Raw genomic sequence first — 20,925 nt, 5'->3', positions numbered from 1 at the left:
TCAGGGTGTTACTCACGGGAGCCAAGCTTGCCTTCACCCACCACCAGGAAGCCAGAGAACCCAGCCTTCATGCTGGGGAGTGAACACAGCTCACCCAGAAGCCTTACCTCCATGGATTATGCCGAGGCAGAAGCCACAAGCAAGCAGGGCAAGGTGGACATTAGAAAGCAAGGACAGGAAGTACTGGCCTACAGAGACAGATAGACCCTGCCCTCATCACCTGATCACAGACAGAGCTGCAGAGAATCTAGAGCTCAAAGACTTCCCCAGAGCTCCACCAGGCCACCACCAAGGCCAGCCTCCTACCCTGTGTCTTACTTACCAAGGAACAAGCCCCATGCTGGCAGTCAGAGCATCTTGTCTGCCCCAGGAAAAATGGGAACCAGATGGAACCCCTGAGAAGCTCCATTATGGAACCATACCCCCAGCTAAGGCCATGAAAGAATGTATTACTAGAGATTCAAGCAGAGAGAGACAAGCAGGATCAACGGGGTAGGTGTTAAAGTCTAGAGATGAGACGTGAAGGCAAGGGGACATGATGGATGCTCCCAGCCACAGCCCTGACAAGCCCTTTCAATCACTAGCTGGTTGACTGCATTTAAAAATATCCCTCCTTTGGGGATAGATTGCCTACTCCTCCAGCTGCCCCCTGTCCTACCAGGCTCCCCTAGCCTTGAGGGCTTCCTGGGGACTGTCCATCCCTCCCCTCCCCTCCTCCCTATCCCCACCAATGCCATAGTTCATGGTCCTGAACTCGCCCTGATACTTACTATGATGAGCAGGATGAAGTAGATGAAGTTGTAGAAAGAATGTGCATCCATCACATAGTACATGATCTCCACCCATCCTTCCAGAGTGATCACCTGCAGCAGGAATGAGGACGGGGGCAGAGTCTAAGGCACAAGCCATCCTGCACACCAGCATTCAAGACATATACTGACAAGGGCTGGGGTAGCGGGCAGCATGGGTGAGGAAACCAAGGTTCTAAGAGATGCCGGTGTCATTTGCCCAACATCACACTGCCAGGCAGGAGGGGAGCAGGGACTCCCGTCCTCTCTTGCCCATCACTGGGGGTAGGGACACAAGCTGTTGAAGCTGAAAGCCTTGGGCTTTAGCCCACTAACACGTCAGTACACTGTTGGCAGAGCTCCCGGCAGAAATGAGGCATGGGTCAGCTGATCATTCCCTTCTCTATGCACTCCAATCAGGCTCCACCCAGACCCGGCCTCAGTCGTCACCCCTCCAGGAATGACCTTCCTTATCCCGGTGGGGCCTTGCTTTGGCTCAGCCAGCCCTTACATCGGAACCACACCCTGCCTCTGCCCTCAATAAGCAATACTCCCTGCTACGACTCAGCCCACCTGGGTGTCTGTAAGGAGCACAGGCTTTGAGGTGAGCCCAGGGGGACTGAAATCTTGACATGCTATTTAGTCAGCGCACACATGGCCAACAGGCATGTTTCCTTCCTCTGAACCTTGGGTTTGCTGCCTGCAGAGTGAGCAGGTTGAAGCCTGTACCTCCAGCGTGTTGGTCACTCAGAGAGTAGGGGACAAAGCTCAAGACTTTACCTGCTGAGTGAGGTCGCCAGCCATGCCACCCACTGCCAGCTGACCTCCAAGCCCTAGGCCCGAATGCTCTCACCTGGAAGATCACAATCCAGGCGTAGCCGATGTTGTCAAAGTTGATGGCGCCCTTGTGAGGATTGGCGTTGCCCGTGCGGCAGACGTTGTAGTAGCGGTTCCAGTTGACGCAGAGGCCGCTGGCGTTGAGGTCTTGGCGCCCCGCCCCAAAGTCATACACATCGTCTTTGGACAGGCAGCATTCCCGGCCCTGCTCCTTCAGTGGGGGGATCTCATGGCAGCCCATGATGCCATTGTCCCCCGACAGGGAGCAGATAAAGGGCATCTCGTCATCCTCCTCTGGCTGGTAGTAAGGGGGCAGGGCCACGTCCCCTTGTCTGCCACAGAAAAGGGCACGTCAAAGAGTGGCGGCGGAGGATCACTGCCAGTTGTACTAGGCAAAGAGAAGCCATGTTGTGGCAGAATTGGCCCAAGGCCACATCACTACCTCCAGGCCCAGGACCGTGTAGTCCCCTCCTGAGACACTGTTTCCCACTTCTGTCATGATCAAAAAAGTCCTCACCGGTCTAGTGACTCCTTTTCATGGTTCTCTCCTCTGAGGAGTCTTCCCTAGAGGAGCCTCCCCTTCACAGAGCTAAGCCAGGGCTCCCTGGGGGAGTGTGTGGCCCTGGACCAGTCTCTTCCCTCACTGGACACAGCTTACCTCATCTGTGACCGTCGGTCATAAGCTCTTCTCTGCCCACCGCACAATCACAAATGAAATCCCATTGTGATTTGATCTAGATGGTGGTTCAAGGGGACGGGGAATCATCCAGGCAGGTTTTAAAAGTGAAGAGATGAGCAGAAACTAGCCTTACAGCAGAGGACTCTGAGACTGTAGTCATGAGCCTAGTGTGGTGTTTTACAGGACTAGAGCCCTCAGCGGGGACCACAACACATAAAGACAGACCTATGTTTTAAGGCAAACAATAAGCCAAGCACTCAGGCGGCTGAGGCAGGAGGATTGTTTCGGACTAACCTAGGCTAAGTGTTGAAGTTCATGGTCAGCCTGGACTGAATAACAAGATGTTGTCTCTGATTTGTCTGCTTGGTTGGCAGGTGGCTTGAGACAGGTCTCAAGTTGCCCAGGCTGTCCTCGGACTTTCTATACACCTAACAATGAGCTTAAACTCCAGATCCTGCAGCTTCTACCTCCTGAGTGCTAGGAGTATAGGTGCATGCCAGTCTATCTGTGTGGAAATACTTTGTCAAAAAAAAAAAATCAACTTAATTCAATCAAATAAAAAAAACAAACACATTTAGGGGAGATGGCAGCTGCATCTTTAATGTCAGTACTCAGGAGGAAGAGGCAGCAAGTCTCTGTGTTCAAGGCCAGGCTGGTCTACACAGTGAGCTCCTATCTCATAAAACAAAAACAACAACAACAAAAAACAGCAAATAGAAATAACACCAACGCTGCCTCCTCTGAAGGCCACCTCGAGGTTTTGTAACTCAGTGTGGGAAGAAGGAGTGTGAACAGACATTCGCACTGATGGTGGGAGAGTAAACCTCACCGCCCATGTGGATAACAATTCATCAACATCCTTTAACAGTCAAAATGTCACCACCAACCAGGCAAAGGCTCACGACCACCTGCTTCCAATAAAGACATCCCTCTGATCCCCTGCCGAAAGGCTGGACTGCGCCACTCGTGGTTCTGGGAAGACTGGCTACCCATTATAAACCAACCTTGACGTCACTCTGCCCATCATACACCACGCACAAAGTTCTTTGTGATGGAATAGACCAGACAGAAAGATGAAGCCAGAAACCTTTTGAGAATGTTTTTTTTTTTTTTTTTCCGACTTCGGGCTCTGAGATTTTTTTCAATAGCAATGCTTTAAAAAGAAAAAGATCGTACAGCTGAACAGGATTGGGGGCCGACCATTAGCGGACTTAAAGAGCCACTCCTTGGAGCACCTACCTATGAGTGAGTTCTCTGAGTGTGCAAGCACACGGCTATTATTTATCTATCTGTCAATTTGGGTCATTTCTGGGTATGGGGTCCTTATGACTCAGAATTACTCTTGCCTGCATGCTCGAGTGGGTACAAACCACCCTTCTTTTCTGTGGGGGATGGGGTGTGTGGGATGATGGGGAGCAGTAAAACCCACACTGACCTCCAGCCACCTCTCTGCCGAAGCATCCTGAGCACGGGGATTGCTGGTGTGAGCCACCAGCCCCAGCCACAGTTCAATGGCTGTGATTTGCTTTCCTCTCTGCAGGGCTGAAGACTGAATCCAGGGACCTCGTGCGTGCCAAGGGAACGCTCTGCCAACTGAGCTACACGCCCCCACCCCCCATCCAACAAGTCTGTCTTCGAAGAAAAACCCCAGGGTACGCATGACAAGCTGAGGGTGTGTTTGTCCAGCCCCCCACAATGGATCCTGAAGATCTGATGAGACCTCCCCGAGCACAGAGGAACGCCGCCTGTTCTGTGTCTGTGGCGATATGCAGGTCCTTCTCATTTTAACTATCCTGTTAGGGCACTACGGTACCCCCAGTGCCATTTCAGTTACAACTCCCCTAAGACCTGGAAGGAGAAGAGCCTTTTCAAATACTTATCCGCCACTCCTGTTCCCCTGGAGAGGTCTCTGGTAAGGTCTTTTGGACGTTTCTTATCAGCTTTTGGTCAAGTCACTCTTGATATGTTCTAGATTTGGGGTCTCCTCCAGTGGATGCATGTATTGCAAAGTTTTTGTTTCAAACTGTTCTTTTTCAGACTTCATCACTCCTGCAAACCTAGCCGTCTTAAAGTGACACAACGCTTTGAGGTTTCCAGCTCACTGTGGACATCAGCCCAGGTGGGAGGCGGCTCCGTGAAGGATGGAGAGCTCAGGAGATCTGGGAGGCAGGGGCCAGCACTGAGGGATGTTGAGCTGACCACGTCTGCCATTCCTGAAGACCCTCCTGCCAGCCTTCCCTCTGGTGTTCCTCTGCCAGCCCCACTCCATGTACTCAGAAACCCTGGGGCAGCTGTGCCAGAGGCCAGCTTTGTACCCAGACACCAATTCAGATGATCAGCCTATAACACGGGCAACCCAACCCTCATGCCACTGTAGTATTTCTGAACCCCTCTCCTGGGGTTCCCCAGGGCTCTACTGATGCCAGCCTTAATTGGTAACATGCTTGTCTTGAGTAAGGACCTTAGTTCAGATTCCCCAGCACCCACAAAACTAATTGGTCATGATGCTATGTGTCTATAACTCTAGCACTGGGGAGACAAAGACATGAGGGTTCCTGGAGCCTGTTGGCCAGCCTGTCTAGCCAAACTGATTAGTTCCAGTGTCAGTGAGAATCCCATCCAAAAAAAAAAAATGTATATTTTATATATATATAAAGTAAAGAGCAATCAAAGAAGACTCCCCTCCCAAACATTGGCCTCTGGCCTCTGCACATGCACACACGTATACAGCGGCACACATACACATTTCCACTAACCAGAAAGTAAGGCTAATGCTCCCCCCACAAGATGCTGGGAAGGCAACTGAACTGGCCCTGCTGAGCACAGTGCCCCGCATGTACTGAGCACACTGTGAATACCAGCTGTCTTTCTCCAGGACCAGACTCAGCCTCACTCTGCCGCTCAGTGTGCATTTATTAAAGGCTTCCATGCCTCAGCTGCCGCCCCAGACTGAGGTGAGCTCACACAACCCCACGATTCCAGGTGCCATTTCAGCGCCATCCCAATTAAAGGAACAGCGGCACTCCCTCCCGCCAGGAGTTTAGAGACGGACAGGTAGAACACACAATGGCGTTGCACAATGACTCACTCCTGCTCCGTGCTTCCTGGGGTCAGGCACTGTCCTAAGGTTCTACACGTTCTGATTTGGGTCATTCTCAAAACAACTCTGTAGTAGGGAAACTGAGGCACAAAGTTGCTGAGGTCACACGGCTAGCAAGTGGCAGAGGCAGAATTAGACCCTAAAATCGACTCCATTGCCCCAGCCCCCACCTAAATGGCAGCAGCAGGAGGCTGCCTTTAATCCCAGCACTCAGGAGGCAGAGGCAGAAGGATCTCTGTGAGTTCAAGGCCAGCCTGGTCTACAGCTCCAGTCTGAGTTCCAGGACAACTAGGTCTACATATAGAAACACTGTCTCGAAAAGAACAAAACCAACCAAACAAAAGCAAATTAACTCCCACCTCAACTCCCACCCATGATTCAGCAAACATCATTCTTGACCTTTCAAGTTCAGGTCAAAGTTGCATCTATAGACATCCCAGAAGCCCTCTCTTCTCAGTCCAACACCCTAACTCCCAGTACACATTTAGCTCCCTGATCTTCTTGGTCAAGACCAAGGAACAGCGCAGGGCTTTCTCTGGAAGTGGCAGGCAAATGTTTGTTGTGATATCCATGCTCTGAGACCCCTACAGCCAGAAAGGAACCTTGCTGTGTGATCTTGAGTGCATCCTTTCCCTCTCTAGGCCTTGTTTCCTGTCTGCATTGTTACGAGGTCTCTGGAGGGTCCAGCACCCACCCATGGGTTCCATCTAGGAAGGGTCTTGCTCTACCAGCCTGTTCACGGAACGGCTGGCCTGGGGCTAGAGGTGTGAAGTCTCCAAACAACGAGCTGGTGGGAATACAAGCCAAGAGGAAAAGGGGACTCCCCCCACTGGGCGCCTGTGGCTCCTGTATAAGGCCAGGCCTGGCTCGCCAGATCCTGAACTGGGGTCTCTTCAGAGTCCATCTGTCTGAGCCCCAGGAAAGACCTACTTTGCAAGCCGTCCAGAGGCTGTTCTGCATCTTGCGTGAGCTGGGTCTTTTGAGTTGAGCTCTGACCCTGCCTCCCTCTACAGGGATAAGTTTGGCCTCGCTTTCTGCTCAAGCCTGTAATTTACCAGCCTCCTCTTCCTGAAAAATGGTCATCCTCTATCCCAGTGGGGCCTGTAAGCCAAGGCCACCCGCCCTGTAAGCATGTGACTGGGAGCTCGGGAAAGTCACCCAGCCTTGCCAGCTATGTCTTGTCTTTTGCTCCTTTCACATTTGGAATTCCTCTTCCAAGTGGGCCAGCTACACCCTGGCCCTTTTTAACACTGAGGTCCGGGCATGTCCACAGAACTGTGCCCCCTGCTCCCCTCCTCATAGCCAAGCAGGGCTACAGACACCCTCAGGGCCTGCATAGGACATGAAAACAGCCACCAGGAACCAGCACATAGACTCTCTGGCTGCAGAGCCAAGGAGAAGCAGTCTTATTCTCAACCTGATTCTGTGCAGTATTGGCATTCACTCATTCACTCTCCCGCTCATTCATTCATTCATTCTTTCATGATCTCATTCATGCTGTTATCCGCATCTTAATTAGCCCCTCATTCATTCATTCTCTCTCATTCATTCATTCATTCATAGTGAACAGGACCTGTTGCAGGTCCTGAAAAAAGAGTGAGGAACTGGTCTAGGGGAGAACCCACATCCTAGGGTGTCCCAAGGCCAAGTATTCACTGCTCCAGAGACCCCCGAATACTCAAGCTGACAAATGGGATTTCTGCAAGAGAAGATGGGCCAACAAGGAAGTTTAGCTAATAGTGTGCTCGCTGCTTGGGGAAGAGGCAGCAATCCTCCAGCAGAAGGTGCCATGAGGGCTGAGCTTGATAGTGAGACAGGACCAGCCACAGAGTGATACAAGAAAGAACCACATGGAACAGAGCGGGCACGGATGCACGCTGAACCCCCAATACCAGCAGCTCACACAACATTCTGCTCCCTGAAGGTCTTCCCCTCTTCCGGCCCCTGACTACTCAGGACTCGCCTCTGCTGAGCATTCACACAAGTGTACCAGCCCCTCTCTCACTCTCCGTGGGGCCCTCGCCCAACAAGGTGGCTCTTCTCTGGCCTACTCAGGTACCCCACTGCTCTCCACACCCCGGCAATGGGCAGGCAGGCCAGTCCCTACCCAACCTTCAGCCCTCGCTACACCACATTGTCCCCAGTGTTCCAAACCCTGAAAAGGGAGGCTCATGCTGACACATGCAGTGTCCCCACACCATGACATCCAGAAGAGACAGTCAGCCTTGGAGACCAACTCTAGCCTTCGTCCCCGTGGATGCCCTAGCTCAACAAAGGGCGGACCCTAGGTACATCTGCCAGGTTAAAACAGACGTGATCACTATTCTGTTTCAGCCTCTGTGGGGCCTGGCACACAGCAGCAGCCCCATGGCTGGTGGACACTGGAAGCTGAAGCACCCTGACTTCCAGACACACAGTGTGTGTGCACGAACCACTTGGGAGGAAGGGACTCCAAAGACATCATTTTCAGAAACCAAACCCATCTTTTAAGCAGCTATTGACATTCTGCCTTGAGGGGCGCCTGGCTCCCCCTCTAGACCCAGCAGCAGGTTGTGAGCTGATCTCACAATGGCACACACACACACACACACACACACACACACACACACACATACACACACACCTTCCTAGGTTCTGGAACTTTCTGTTCTTCTAATGTCCAGACCTCCCTCTCTCCTCCTATCCAGCTTTCCCACATTGGCTGTTCCTACTTTGTTGGCCCAATTCTCAGTTAGTAAATGATTTAGTAAGAGGCAGGTCATAGTCAGTGGGAACAGAGTAGGTTTTTTATGTCACTTTGACACAAACTAGGTTCTACGGAGAACGGGGAATCTTAATTGAGAAAGTGCTTTCCTTGGATCGGCCTGTAGGCAAATCTGTAGGGCATTTTCTATTGATGATTGTTGTGGGAGGAAGCAGATAACTGTGAACGGTGCCACCCCTGGGATGGTGGTCCTGGGTTCTATAAGAACCAGTCAGAGCAAGCCATGGGGAGCAAGCCAGTAAGCAGCACCCCTCCCTGGCCTCCGCATCAGCTCCTGCCTCCAGGTTCCTGCCCTGCTTGAGTCCCAGTCCTGACTTCCCTAGATAATGAATGACAAGCTGTAATAGGAAATAAACCCTTTCCACCTCCCCCCACCCAGGATCTTCTGGTCCCAGTGTTTTTACCAAAGCAATAGAAAGCCTAATTACGATGGGGAGGGGGGGCACTCACATGGTGAAGTTCTCCTCCAGGAAGCAGCGGTTCCGCAGCAGGCCTGCCCAGAGCTGCACGCCAATGATGCCGAAGATGAAGAAGACGAAGAAACAGAGCAGGAGCACATTTCCCAGCATGGGCAGTGTGTCAAGCAACAGGTTCACCAGGATCCGCATGCCTGGGAGAGGAAGGGTGGAGGAGGTGGCATCAGAGAAGCAAAAAGACAGACAGCTCAAGAAACCGAGGGGTGGCTGGAGGAGAGATGGAGGCTCCTGCTGCAAGCCTGTTGGGATCTTCCAGAAGGCCTCTCTCTTCCCTGTCTACCCCTATGCCTACAAAGCCAGGAAAATGGCTCTGGGCCCTGCTGCACTTCCAGAAGATCATGGGTGAAGGAACAGACATCTTTGGAGCTCTTTTTTTTTTTTTTTTTTAGGTGCTGAGTGCTTTCCTGAGGACAAGCACAAATAGTCTCTCCTCCAGCATTCACAGTAACCCCTTGGAGCTGGCAATGTTGTCTCTGCTTCAGAAAGGAGATTCAAAGAACCAACTGGAGCTGTTTACCCAGAGTCCCCCGGCTGAGCAGCAAAAGAATACGAAGTCAAACTGTTGCCTGATACCGAATCTAAGCCTCTTTCTATGGCCAGTCCTTTTGCCTATGCTGCTTGCTCTTCTTGAAACGCTCTAACAACCTCATATTCGCCTGCCACAGCCCTGTGAAACTTTGTTCTGTAGAGCTGTCCCGACCTTTTCTCACCCCAGCATTCACAACCCCCCCCCCCGTTCCAGGCAGTCTCAGCAGCTCCTAGCCTGGGCTACTTTGCACAGCTACAATTTGTATGCTGTGCAACCCTAAGAGGTCCCGTTTGCATCAACATCTAACCCTAATAAATACTCCTCTGTATACCTTCCTGTCCTGTCTACTGGTCTGTAAGTTCCTGGGGAACAGGGTCTGTGTCTGAGTCACCTCAATATTCCCCCAAAACCAGAAGGGTCTAACCCAGAAGATAAGCTTCGTCTATGTTCGTTGGATGCCTGCTCATGTATAAGACTGGAAAAGAGTGGAAGATTGGAGAGGGGAGGAGTGAAGGATGGTGACAAGGAGAGTTGGTCCTGTTGGATTTTGATTTATCCCAGTACGGTACTGAGGTGGTTATTAATGAGGATAATTATCATGGATTTGCATCACAAACTCAGCATGGAGTGATTTCCGATCAATAATTAATGTCCACCCCCATCTTCCCTCCCCACAAAACTAGGTCAACGTCCTCTCAGGAAAAGCAACGGGGCTCCCTGATAGGCTGCGTCATCCAACTCAGAACAGCCAGGGCCAGAGCTCAGCACCCCATTGCTATATATCCACCCTCCCAACATGGGAACAAGGGGTATGCATTGGGGGAGGCAAAGAAACAAAACAGGCCACCACCTGCTCCCCCAAATGGACCAAAGGACTTAAGTTAGCCAACTGCAAGTCTTTCTGGGGATGCAATCATTCATTCATGTATGCATGCATGCAAGCATTCATTCATCATGCAGTAGATTGCCAGTATTATGCTGAGAATTCCCCTCAGAGCTCACAGCCCAGCAGCAGGGGCCAGAGACTGCAGTGTTGAGCAAAAGAATGATTGCCAAGGACAAATGTGTGGGGAGAGTGAGGTGGAGCTGGGCCCCACGGGGTGTAAAGAATCTGCCAGAGGGGCTGAGGGGAAGTATGGCCTGGGAGCATGCATGGCTGCCTGGAGATGGGCCCGGGCTTGCTGTAGGGGAGTCTAAGGAGTTGGGATGGGATGCCTATGACACTATCACCAGCAGATCTCCAAGCAGGCACAGCCCTTGAGGGGTTCTTGGCTCTGAGAAGGGCAGTCCCAGAGTCCACGCAGAGGCAGTGGGTGGAGAGAAGGCTGAACCAGAATACCTTGAGGAGGCCACAGACTCCTCTCCACACGCGACTCACTAACTAGCGCACCGCCAGCCTGGCTGCTCCTGGCTGCTCCCAAGGGTGGCCTTTGTTGCTCAATTAATTACATTTCCCTTGTTCTCCAGGATATTGAAATCCGAGCTGCCAGTTACTTTCCCTGAACAACAGCCCTTTCCCTCTGTTTCCCTCTGCCCAGGGGCGCAGATACTCTCACAGGGTTCCTCCCTGGGGCCTGGGGAGTCCCGGGGCCACAGAGCCAAGGTGTAATTAGGTAATTAGGAACTTAGCACAAATTGAATTCATCCCTAGCTGCCCAGGGAATTGGGACCACAGGATTAGGAGTCAGGCAAGGCCCCCAGGAGCCTGGCTAAGCCTTCTTTTACATAGCTGGCATAGTAAATAGCCAAGATAGGTAGGATGCTAACACTCTTCCTCCAGTACCCTGGTCTAGGCACAGGAGGAAGAGGAAGTAAGAAGAGGCATAGGAGTGGAGAACAGAGAAGGGAAGACATGGGAGAGAAGACATGGAAGAGGGGGGTAGAGAGGAGGGTAGACACTTGGGAAAAAGAGCCACCTTCAGACTTCTCTCTCTTCATGCTCTTTCTCATCCTCCAGGCAGCCTTCCTGGGTTCTCACCACACCTGGTCAAAAGTGCCCATCCTCTGGCACCACTGTCCCCAATCACACTCTCCCTCTCTGAGCCTGGGCTTACTTTGGGGGTCTTCAGCTTAAGTCAGGAACCAGGAATCCCTTGATGGAGACGGGCTTTCAACAGACCCAAGAGTGTAGCTAAGAGCCTGTTCCCCAGCCAAGAAGGGACAGAGGACACAGGACATCTGATGCCAACCCACCCCTGATGGCACCCAGTACAGACCAACTGAAGAGGTCTAGATTCTAGTCCTGGCTGAGTAGAAAGACATAGCCTTCTTGGGGCCACAACGGCCATGGCAGCCTCATGCAGTTCCCATGTGCACACATGTATTCGATTCAAGAGTGCATGTATACACACACACACACACACACACACACACACACACACCTCCTCCTCTTTCTCCTCCTCCTCTTTCTTCTCCTTCTCCTTCTTCTTCTTGAACTTAGCCCATAGCCTATTCCAAAAGTTCCTATCAGGAGGCCTTGGGTCCAGTCCTGGAGTCCGGCCTGGCCTGTGCCACTGTATCCTCTGCAGACCCCAGCTTCCTGCTTCCCTCCTGGCAGTGCAGTCAGAAGGGTATCTCTCTCTTCTAGTGTTTCTCTGTTCTAGGGTCTCCTCTTCTGGTCCCTGGGAATGCGTTGGTGTCTGACCTGAGCCCATTCTCCCTCAGTCACAGCACTTACGGCCCTGGGGGGTCTTCTGCAGATCCAGAGAGCCACCATTCTGAATCTGGCTTCTGAAATTAGGCAAGTCTGCAAGCAAGGCTCACATTTCCCAGTCCTTCCCGGGTCCTGCCCGGAGCAACAGCTCTATGTAAGGGAGACAGCAGCTTAAAGAATGAAAGCCTTAGGGGTGGGGGCTGGAGAGGTGACTCAGCAGTTAAGAAGACAGACTGCTCTTCCAAAATACCTGCTCTGGTTCCCAGCACCCACATAGTAGCTCACAAACATCTGTAACTCCAGTTCCAGAGGATCTGATACCCACTTCTGGCCTTTCTAGGCATCTGGCACACACATGGTATACAAACACATATGCAGGCAAAACACCCATACAGACAAAAGAAACAAGTAGAATTTTTAAAGGAGTGTTAGGTGAAGAGATGTTCCCCTCTGCAGCTACTGCCGCCAGCACACAGTGCTCTGAACCCCAGGGACTCATTAGCTTAAAAATCAAACCAGATAAGGTCAGATATGGTGAAGAGTATTTATAATTCCTCCACTTAGGGTAGACGAGGGAGAAGACTGCCTCAAGTTTGAGGCCAGCCTGAGCTACAGAGGAAAACCCTGTCTCAAAACTCAATTAATTAATTAAAATAATGAAATGAAACTGGAATAAAGAACAGACAAAGTTCCCTGCCCGGTGAAGCACCCATGAGAACAGGCAAGCCTGATGAGTCTTGGATGGATGGATGTGTCCGTTTGTCCAGTGGCACTAACTATGAAGATGGGTGAACCAGGAAAGGGATAGGGCTGCCAGTCAGGGTCAGGAGAGAGACTTCAGGGTTTGAAATAGGGACCAGAAAAGCAAGAGGCCATTGGGAAACAGCACTCTGGAGCCTGTACAAAGCCCCTCCATTCCATGAGCCTACGTAGTTATGGAGGACAGGCTCATGGGCTCTGTGACCGGGAGGGCAATGGTGGTCATATAATGAATCTAACTGTTGAGGTTGCCCTGCCACTCTAGGCCCCCTTCGTGGCTTGTCAGTACTTCCTCCCGGGCATCTAGTCCATCTGCCCCTGTGTGCCCCGCCTGGCCCCGCCTGGCCATTGCTTACCCGCCATTGTGATAAACTAAAGGGAGGCAGGGCCGGAAGCAGATGACATGGAGTGGTGTGGAGGCACAGGGAGGATCCTGGAGATGCTGGGAAGGCGGGATCGGGAGGTGAGGATAGGACGTGGGAGGAAGGAAATCATCAGGGATAGCTTGGTTTGGGGTCACACAGCAGCCGTCACTGGAGACAGGAATCCATCTGGATGTGGAGTTTGGGACCCCAGACTGTCCATCCTCATAGAGTTGCTTAATTTGGGGTCAGAGTGCGGGGTTCAGGAGAGAGGGGTCTGATCTAGGAATGTGATGTGAGTAGCATCAGGGTAGATGATCTAGATGATATCAAAACTGATACCATAATGGCAAGTGCCAGGCAGAGAAATGAATACAACAGCTCCATCCCAACCCTAAGAGATGGAGGCCCCAGAGCAGGCCCTCAGCTGCAAGAGGACCTGAGAGGTCCCTTGGTGGCCACGGAGAAGATGGCAAGAGGGAGTTTCACTTCCTAGTAGGCATTTCCTCCCCGGGCCCAAGGTGCTCTGCAGAGAGGGACTGTCAACCCAGATTAGCTCAGCCACTCAGCCAGGCCAACTCAAGCAGACATCACGGGATGTGTGCCAGCCTCAGCCAGGGGGACAACCCATTGCTGGGGGAAGGCACGGCAGAGAAAGAGGTATACCAGGGCTGTGGCCTGGCCCCCAAGGTTGCATACTTTCTGATCTGGCCAGGTTGGTGCAAGGCACTGAGCAGCCAGGAGAGGAAGATGCTGGGTGCAAGGAGAAGCCGTCTGCTGCCCTGCCGTTGCCAAGCCAACTAATCAGAGGCACAACAGGGGCCAGGGAGGCCGGGCCAGGCAGCAGACGGTCGGACTGCCAGGGTCACAATTGCTGGCACCAGCCAGCCTGGAAGGGGCCTGTCGGTAAAAGGCAGACACCAAATCACAGAGCACCTCCATCCCACAGGCCTTGAGTCCCTCCTCCAGGGTATGTGTCCCCACAGAAAACATTCTTCCAAAATCTTGTCACCCTCTTCTGTGAGGTCTCCTCAAAGCCTTTGCTATGCCTTAACCCTGACCCCTGGATTCTGGTTCACCTCCTGGGGCTCAGGTGTCAGCCAACAGTGAGGGATTATGGATGAATCTTTGCTTTGACCCATACCTGGCTCTGGTCCTGGCACAGAGGGCCCGCCCAGGCAACACTACTTCAGATGAAGAGAAATCGAGAGGCCAATACATACTCCTACTCCTGCCAACTGTGTCCTGCCCGACAATCTTCCAGACTCCTAGAACAGGACTCAGTACTCCACCTGAACTGACTGCCCTGGTCCCACCCCCAGCATGTCCCACAATCTCTTTGGGTTCCCACCAGACATCTGGCCAGATGCTCTCCATCCTGCTCTTCAGAGAAAGCAGCAACTCGTATCAGTAAGGTCCCTGCCTCATCTTCCCCCTCCCCCAGCCCCACCTTTCTCCTTCCCTCTTGAAAGCTGTAGGACCTATTTACCCCAGGAGGAAAGAGTCTCTTTGGGGACCAAGGACAGGAAGCCTTGGAACGCCAGATGTGCCCAGGGACTGCTCATAGCATTCCTTCCAACTTCCCTCAAACCTGCAGAACCACACACTCCAAGAAAAGAAAAGAAAAGAAAAGAAAAGAAAAGAAAAGAAAAGAAAAGAAAAGAAAAGAAAAGAAAAGAAAATGTCCATATCAGCTCTGTCCCACAATTTCTCTTTCTACCAGACTCTATTCCAAATAAAACTCCCTAGGTCCTTCCAGGAAAGAACCCTGGGTCTTCTTGTCCCTTCTCAGCACAGCTGGCCTGACAGTGATCCAGCTGGGCCTGTGTCTGGATAGGAAGGGCCAAAGCAGACCTGGGTACCAGGGCAGGTACCTCCCCTATACTGCCACTGCCACACCTCACCTCAGTCAGCAGAGAGCTCAGAACCCCATCTCCAATTTCCCACCTGTAAAGTGGCTGTCACACAATCCTAACATCCCATAGTCTGTTAGGAGATGGAGTGGCATAGCCCTGTGAGACCTTGAGAGACTCAGACAAAGTGTTTGATAAACTCCAGCCACTTTTCCTTAAAGCCTAGATGTGAGCCACCCCCCGCCCCCATTATCTTTTTCCACCTACACCCAGAGCCCTCTGAGTCCTTGATGGGCTCTTCTACGACTGACTTCCACATAGATGTCCCCAAGTCCCCTCTTCCTTATCACAGAAGCTGACCATCACTGCTCACGCCTGACATCCCGAGGGGCGTTTTCTTCAAGCCCACCATACCATTCCAGCCACACAACAGGATGGAGGGTAGCGATATTAACCGCAGTTCCTAGGTGGGGGATTCAAAGACAGGGGGCACAGGGTTTGCTGGGATCCCGCCACAGGTGAGCTGAACCGGGCGAGCTGGGGGTGGCAGTGCAGTAGACAGAGACCTGGAGCTGGGAGCTCCCTGCCGCATGGCTCCCACCCCATCCACGGGTATCTTGAAGCTCCTTCTTCATTCTGCATAGACGGCCCAGGCCAAGCCAGGGTCCCTTGTGGGCTGGTAAGTTGTGACAGAGCCAGTGACTCTAAGGCCAAGCACAGGTCAGCGCCCCGGGGGTCACTCAAAGTCCTCCAAGCAGACACCTTTCCAGCAGCCTAGCTTGGAGTGCAACAGCTAGAGGCAGCATGAGCTGGCTCCGTGCTCCATGGTGACTGCTCAAGTTTCTAACTAGAGGTAAAAGCATTTTTTTTTTCCACTCTGAAAAGATTCAAGCAACGGGGCTCAGGGAAACACTGTGGTGACTTGGGGGAGGTACAGACAGAGGCAGGCCCAGAGGGGGACTCAGGCTTGCAGATAACCCAGTCCCATCATGCCAAGGCTCAGGGAAGAGCAGCGACTGGTAAGAGGTTGCACAGTAAAGAAGCAGAACTCAGCCCAGGCCTCTCTCCTCAACCTTCCCTCCCTCCTGTCTCCTTTCCTTTATCCGCCAAAGGCTGGAGCTAAGAGCAGAGCTGCAGGGGTGGGCTGGAAGGACATACTTTGAAATTTTCTGTAGCAAGAGCCCTGACTTCTGGGTCCCCCCTACCTACCTGATACAACTAGTTCAGCCCCTCTGTTCTGGTAGGGAAACTGAGGCCCACGTTGTAGCAGAGTGTAGAACAGGCCTTGCACTCTCTGATGTCCAGTTGAGTCTTTCTGGGTGATCATGCTGAGACTCTATCCTCCGCTGCCTTTTTTTAAGGCTCGGGTAACCCCCTTCCCTGATGTCCCAATTAATCACTGATAATTTGACCACCCAGTGCTGGCTCTCTAGCTTGCCATCTAGTGGTAAAATGGAGAGCTGCAGGCTGCTGTTGAACACATCCCAAGGCAGACACAGCTAAGAAGCCCAGGCCCCCTCTTGGGTCACTCATCACATGGTGACTGCTAGAGGAAGATGGGACAACCAGGGACAAAATAGGGCTGAGCTGTTGGAATTCAGGGATCCCCATTTTCTAACTGTCCTGTACTCTTGGGGTTTAAGCCCGGAGGTGGTGCACACGTTTGATCCCAACACTTGGGAAGCAGAGGCAGGTGGATCTCTGAGTTCGAGACCAACCTGGTCTACATAGGGAGTGTCATGACAGCTAGGGATATGTACAGAGGCCTTGTCTCAAAAAAAAAAAAAAAGAAAAGAAAAGAAAAGAAAAGAAAAAAGGAAGAGGAGGAGGAGGAAGAATTGTTTATCCTAAGGTTCTTTTCTGTGGAACGTGGCTCAATCCTAAGGAATTTTGGATCCTGGGGGCTCACGTTCTCAGCCTCTCCACAATGCTAAGCTCTGAGAGAGGCGCCTTTCAGCTGAGAGGGCATCTGAGGGTTCCCAGGGTCCATTAGCTGTTAGAAAGGCCTGAGGAAAGGCCTGGAGCCTCCCTTGGCTATCCATGCAACAGAATCTCGATAATTGGAACTTTCCAGAGCACAGGGGTGCTGGGCTCAAGACTGACCCCTGCCCTTCCCCCAGAGAACAGGCAAGCTGGCGCTTGGAACAGGGAGTAGCCAGTTCAGTCCCAAAGCCACTTAACCAGCTCTGTACTCAGCCAGCCAGGGATCAGGGGAACCTGGAGAGACAGAGTGGCCAGGTTCCACACATGCTCCCATGAGTGACCAACACCAGGCACACGCACATTCATATACACTCACACGGGTGCACATGTGTTCTCCTGTGAATACATACAGATCTCCTTCTCTACACACAGAGGCCGAAAACCATCTAGCAAGAGAAAGACCCACACCCTATGTCTATCCCGTCCCTCTGGGCCTTCTCCCATTCTCCAATGTCCCTTTGTATGGCGGTCAGATCCCAGGCCTGCTGGAGCCCATGTGGATGATGACCTGCCCACACCTCCAAAGTGACCAGGCCTGTAGACTCTGTGCTTACAAGACTGTAAGTGAAGGCGGCTACCCCTGCCATCCCCAGAACAGAAATAGATGCATTACAGGCAGGGCCAGGAGAGACGGGCCCCTGCTCTATGCTCTCAGTGTTGAGCCGCTCCCTTAGCGGTTCAAAGCCAATGCTAAGGACACGCAGGCCTGGGCTGGTTCAGGAGTACCTCCCCCCTCCCTCTGCCCTGCCCAGCCTTAGCCATTGCTTCCCTGAGTCACTGGAGACCCCTCAATGACCAGCTCACCTCACACTCCTGCCAGGGCCATGTCTGAGACACTCTCCTGTTGACCTCTCCAGTCCCCTCCAGGATCAGCCTGACTCCCTGATCTTTCATTTGGCCCCTGAAGCAGCCAGTACCTGAGATCGCAACAGTCAGAGGCTAGTGGCTTCTGGACTTTTGCTCCAGCCATACCCCCGCTCTGCTTTGCCCCGCCCGCCGTGGGTCTTTCCCACTGCCAGCTAATCCCCAGGTTTCGTGGGTCTCAGCTCAGATGCTCTCCCGAGCCCTGCATCCTGAGCCTCGCTGCACCTGTCCGTGCCTTAGCAGCTCTGTGGTCCTGCACTGGAGGACGGATCAATGTGCTCACACGTGTTTCAGGGGTTCCTTCCACGGTTCCAGGCACTGGATGGCTGAGGAGATGGCTCAGTGGGTAAAATGCTCACCTCGAAAGCGTGAGGACCGGAGTTTTAATCCCCAGGAGCCAGTAGACATCAGGTTATCCTAGCAGCCTGCCTGTAATTCCAGCCCACGGGAGGCAGAAGCAGCACAAACTGGCTAGCCACAGTCGCTGCACCTCTGGGTTCAATTAAGAAGCTGTGCCTCAAAGAATAAGGTAGACAGTGATCCAGGAAGATTCTTGACCTCAGCCTCAGGCCTCCATGCATGCAGGCATGTATGCAAACACACACACACATGATGTGTGTGTGCCCACACACGTGCAAATGCACATACACACATCCACACCAAGCGCACATACACATGAGAGAAAGAAAAGAAGGAACAGCGCCCTAGCCTCCCCAAAAAGATCTGAAAGTCCCAAGCTTATGTCCTCCTCTTTCCCTTCCCTACGTCTTCCCACTCCAAACACAGGGCAGTGGAGGAGCCATCTTACATCTGCTACTTTCTGGCAGTGAATCCTTGAGGAGGGATCCGTGTCTTCGAGGCTGTTTCTTCATCCCCCAAATAAGAATAGCCCAGATCCCTTCCTCGGTGAATGTTAAGGCTCAGACATCAAGAGGATACAGGCTGGGCAATGCAGAGTGGACGCTGGGGCTTGTGGATCTAAGGCAATTTTCTCAATACATGGGGGGTATGAGATGAATGGACAGGTATAGAGGTAGGTATGTGGCAGATGGATAGGTGGATGGATAACTAGCTGGGTAGGTGGAGCAGTGAGGTAAATGGGTAGATGGGTGTGTGAGTGAGCAGATGGGTGAATGATAGATAGGTGATAAATACATAGATGATAGATAGATAGAGTGGATAGAGGGGTGGTGGATGGGTGGATGGATGGATGGATGGATAGATGAGTGGATGGATGGATGGATGATGGATATGGATGGATGAGTGGATGGATGGATGAGTGGATGGATGGATGGATGGATGGATGGATGATGGATGGATAGATGAGTGGATGGATGGATGGATGGATGGATGGATGGATGGCTACAAGAATACATGTATAAACAGGTGACTGGATGGGTGGGTGAACGAGTAATAGATGGACACATGAACAAATGAGGGGGGGCTGGATGGATGCACAAACAGGCGTGTAGACGGGTGAGTGGATGAATTAAAGGTGGGTGGATGGACAGGTGGGTGGAGAGACAAGTGGGCAGGTGGGTGGGAACACAGGTGGCTAAGGAGTGGATAGTCCTGTAGGTGAGTAGGTGACAGCTTCAAGTTCTAAGTCTGCCAGAACTGGCTTCCCTGTGAGGCACTAAACTCATTCTCCCTCGCTCTGATAACTTTGTTTTCTTACACAAGCCCCCTTTGACAGCCTGCGAAGACTGCCTCCCAGGTAACCTTTCATCCCAGGAGAGTTGGACTTCCCAAGTGCTGAAATCTGAGTTATCTGTGGACTCAGAGGCATCAAGACCTACCCACCCTCCCACCCCCCAGCACCTCTGTGTAACCCACATGCTGGCCCATGAGTTCAATGGGAGCAAAGTGACTTTTATCCAGCGCCATGAGCGTGGATGCAGCCCAGGAAGGAACTGATCTGTCTTCTCTGACTGGATAAACGGGGCAAGTTGGGCAGGCGGTGACAGGTGGGCGGGGAGGACCAACTCACTGGGTACACGGTTGATGGCTTTGAGGGGCCTCAGGACACGCACAGTGCGGATGGCTGACAGGTTGATGTTCTGTAGGTCCAGAGAGTACTCGACCATCCTAGGGAGAAAGGAGAAGATGAGGGATGGCACAGAAGAGAAGAGACTTCGGAACAGGTCCCTGGCTGCGACCACCCAGCCGCCCATGCTCCCGAGAACAGTGAAGAAAGGGACCAAGACCCAGCTGTGAGTTCACCTGGGCGTCAATGACATCAACAATGGCTCTTTAACATCCCCACCCCAAGGAAGGGCCTAAGAGGGGCCCAACACACCAGGGACCAAAGCCCCAATAAGAAAGCAAGAGAGAGGATGCTAAGGGCTTGGGCCAGCTTAGATGAGGCTAGAGCCAAACATCCCATGGGACGAGCCTCCCCTCCACCCCAGTTCACACCAGCCTGGGCATCTTGCACCACATCTCCAAGGCATGGCAGGTGTGCTGTGTCCTTCAGGTTCTGAGAAGTTCTGGACAGCTCCACTACCACCTCAGGCTCACAGACCTTTCCTTGGGTCTCTTCTGCCTGGAGAAACCACCACCCCGGTGATGGAAGCATGCCCATGCCCTACACACAGCTCTGGAGCCTTAGGAGCTTCTCCACACCGAGTCCAAAATGCACCAGACCAGTGCCAACGCTATGGACCCAAAATGTGTCAGCCCCAGCCTTGCTGGGCAGGGCGACTCAAACAGAGACAGCCTTGGCGCGTCACACAGCACTTCAGCCTCACGCCCTCACCCTACTCCTCCTTCCACTTGCCCTGAAGTGCTCTGCTGGCTGTCACCTCTTCCAGGGAGCCTTCCCAGATCTCCTACAGGGGAGATCCTGAAGACCCATGCAACGGTCTGCACGTCAGTGAGATGCTACTTGCCCAGACGCCACTGCCCTGTCCCCCACTGAAAGATTCCCCCCCCCACACACACAACTGACCTCAATAGACCTCCCTCGCCCCACCCCGGCTCCAGCACAGCTGCCAGCTCCACCTGCCACCAGTGTGGGTGCGAAATGAAGGCTTTTCTCTACACACCCAATAAACCTGTCCAACTGTTGTGAGCCATCGCCCCCTCCTGTCGTGCCAGGAGTAATTGAGCGAGAGCTGCCTCACCTGAGCTGCCCCGGCCCCTCCCCCACTCTTGTCCACACCTCGAGCTCCGGCAGACTCCACTCTGTACGCACAACCCCCCACGAGTGCACACCTAAGCTCACCCATACACACACACACACACACACACACACACACACACACACACACACACAC

At 52.7% G+C, this 20,925-nt stretch overlaps 1 protein-coding gene across 3 annotated transcripts in view; it reads right to left on the bottom strand.

The window, feature by feature from the left end:
* Nucleotides 1–20,925, bottom strand: part of Cacna1i (calcium voltage-gated channel subunit alpha1 I) — a 99,088-nt gene that overhangs the window by 41,762 nt on the left and 36,401 nt on the right. For all 3 annotated transcript variants that reach the window (XM_055602983.1, XM_055602981.1, XM_055602982.1), the window contains 4 exons: nucleotides 19,638–19,735; nucleotides 8,619–8,778; nucleotides 1,642–1,957; nucleotides 771–863 (listed from right to left, as the gene is read on the bottom strand). In XM_055602983.1, coding sequence (XP_055458958.1) covers nucleotides 771–863; nucleotides 1,642–1,957; nucleotides 8,619–8,778; nucleotides 19,638–19,735 — 667 coding nt within the window. The remainder of the gene's footprint in view (nucleotides 1–770; nucleotides 864–1,641; nucleotides 1,958–8,618; nucleotides 8,779–19,637; nucleotides 19,736–20,925) is intronic.

Source organism: Psammomys obesus, unplaced genomic scaffold, assembly GCF_907164565.1.
Source record: "Psammomys obesus unplaced genomic scaffold, mPsaObe1.curated_primary_1811, whole genome shotgun sequence".
Taxonomy (NCBI): Eukaryota; Metazoa; Chordata; class Mammalia; order Rodentia; family Muridae; genus Psammomys; species Psammomys obesus.
Note: the sequence above shows the minus strand (reverse complement) of the source record. Positions and strands in the feature narration are given on the sequence as shown.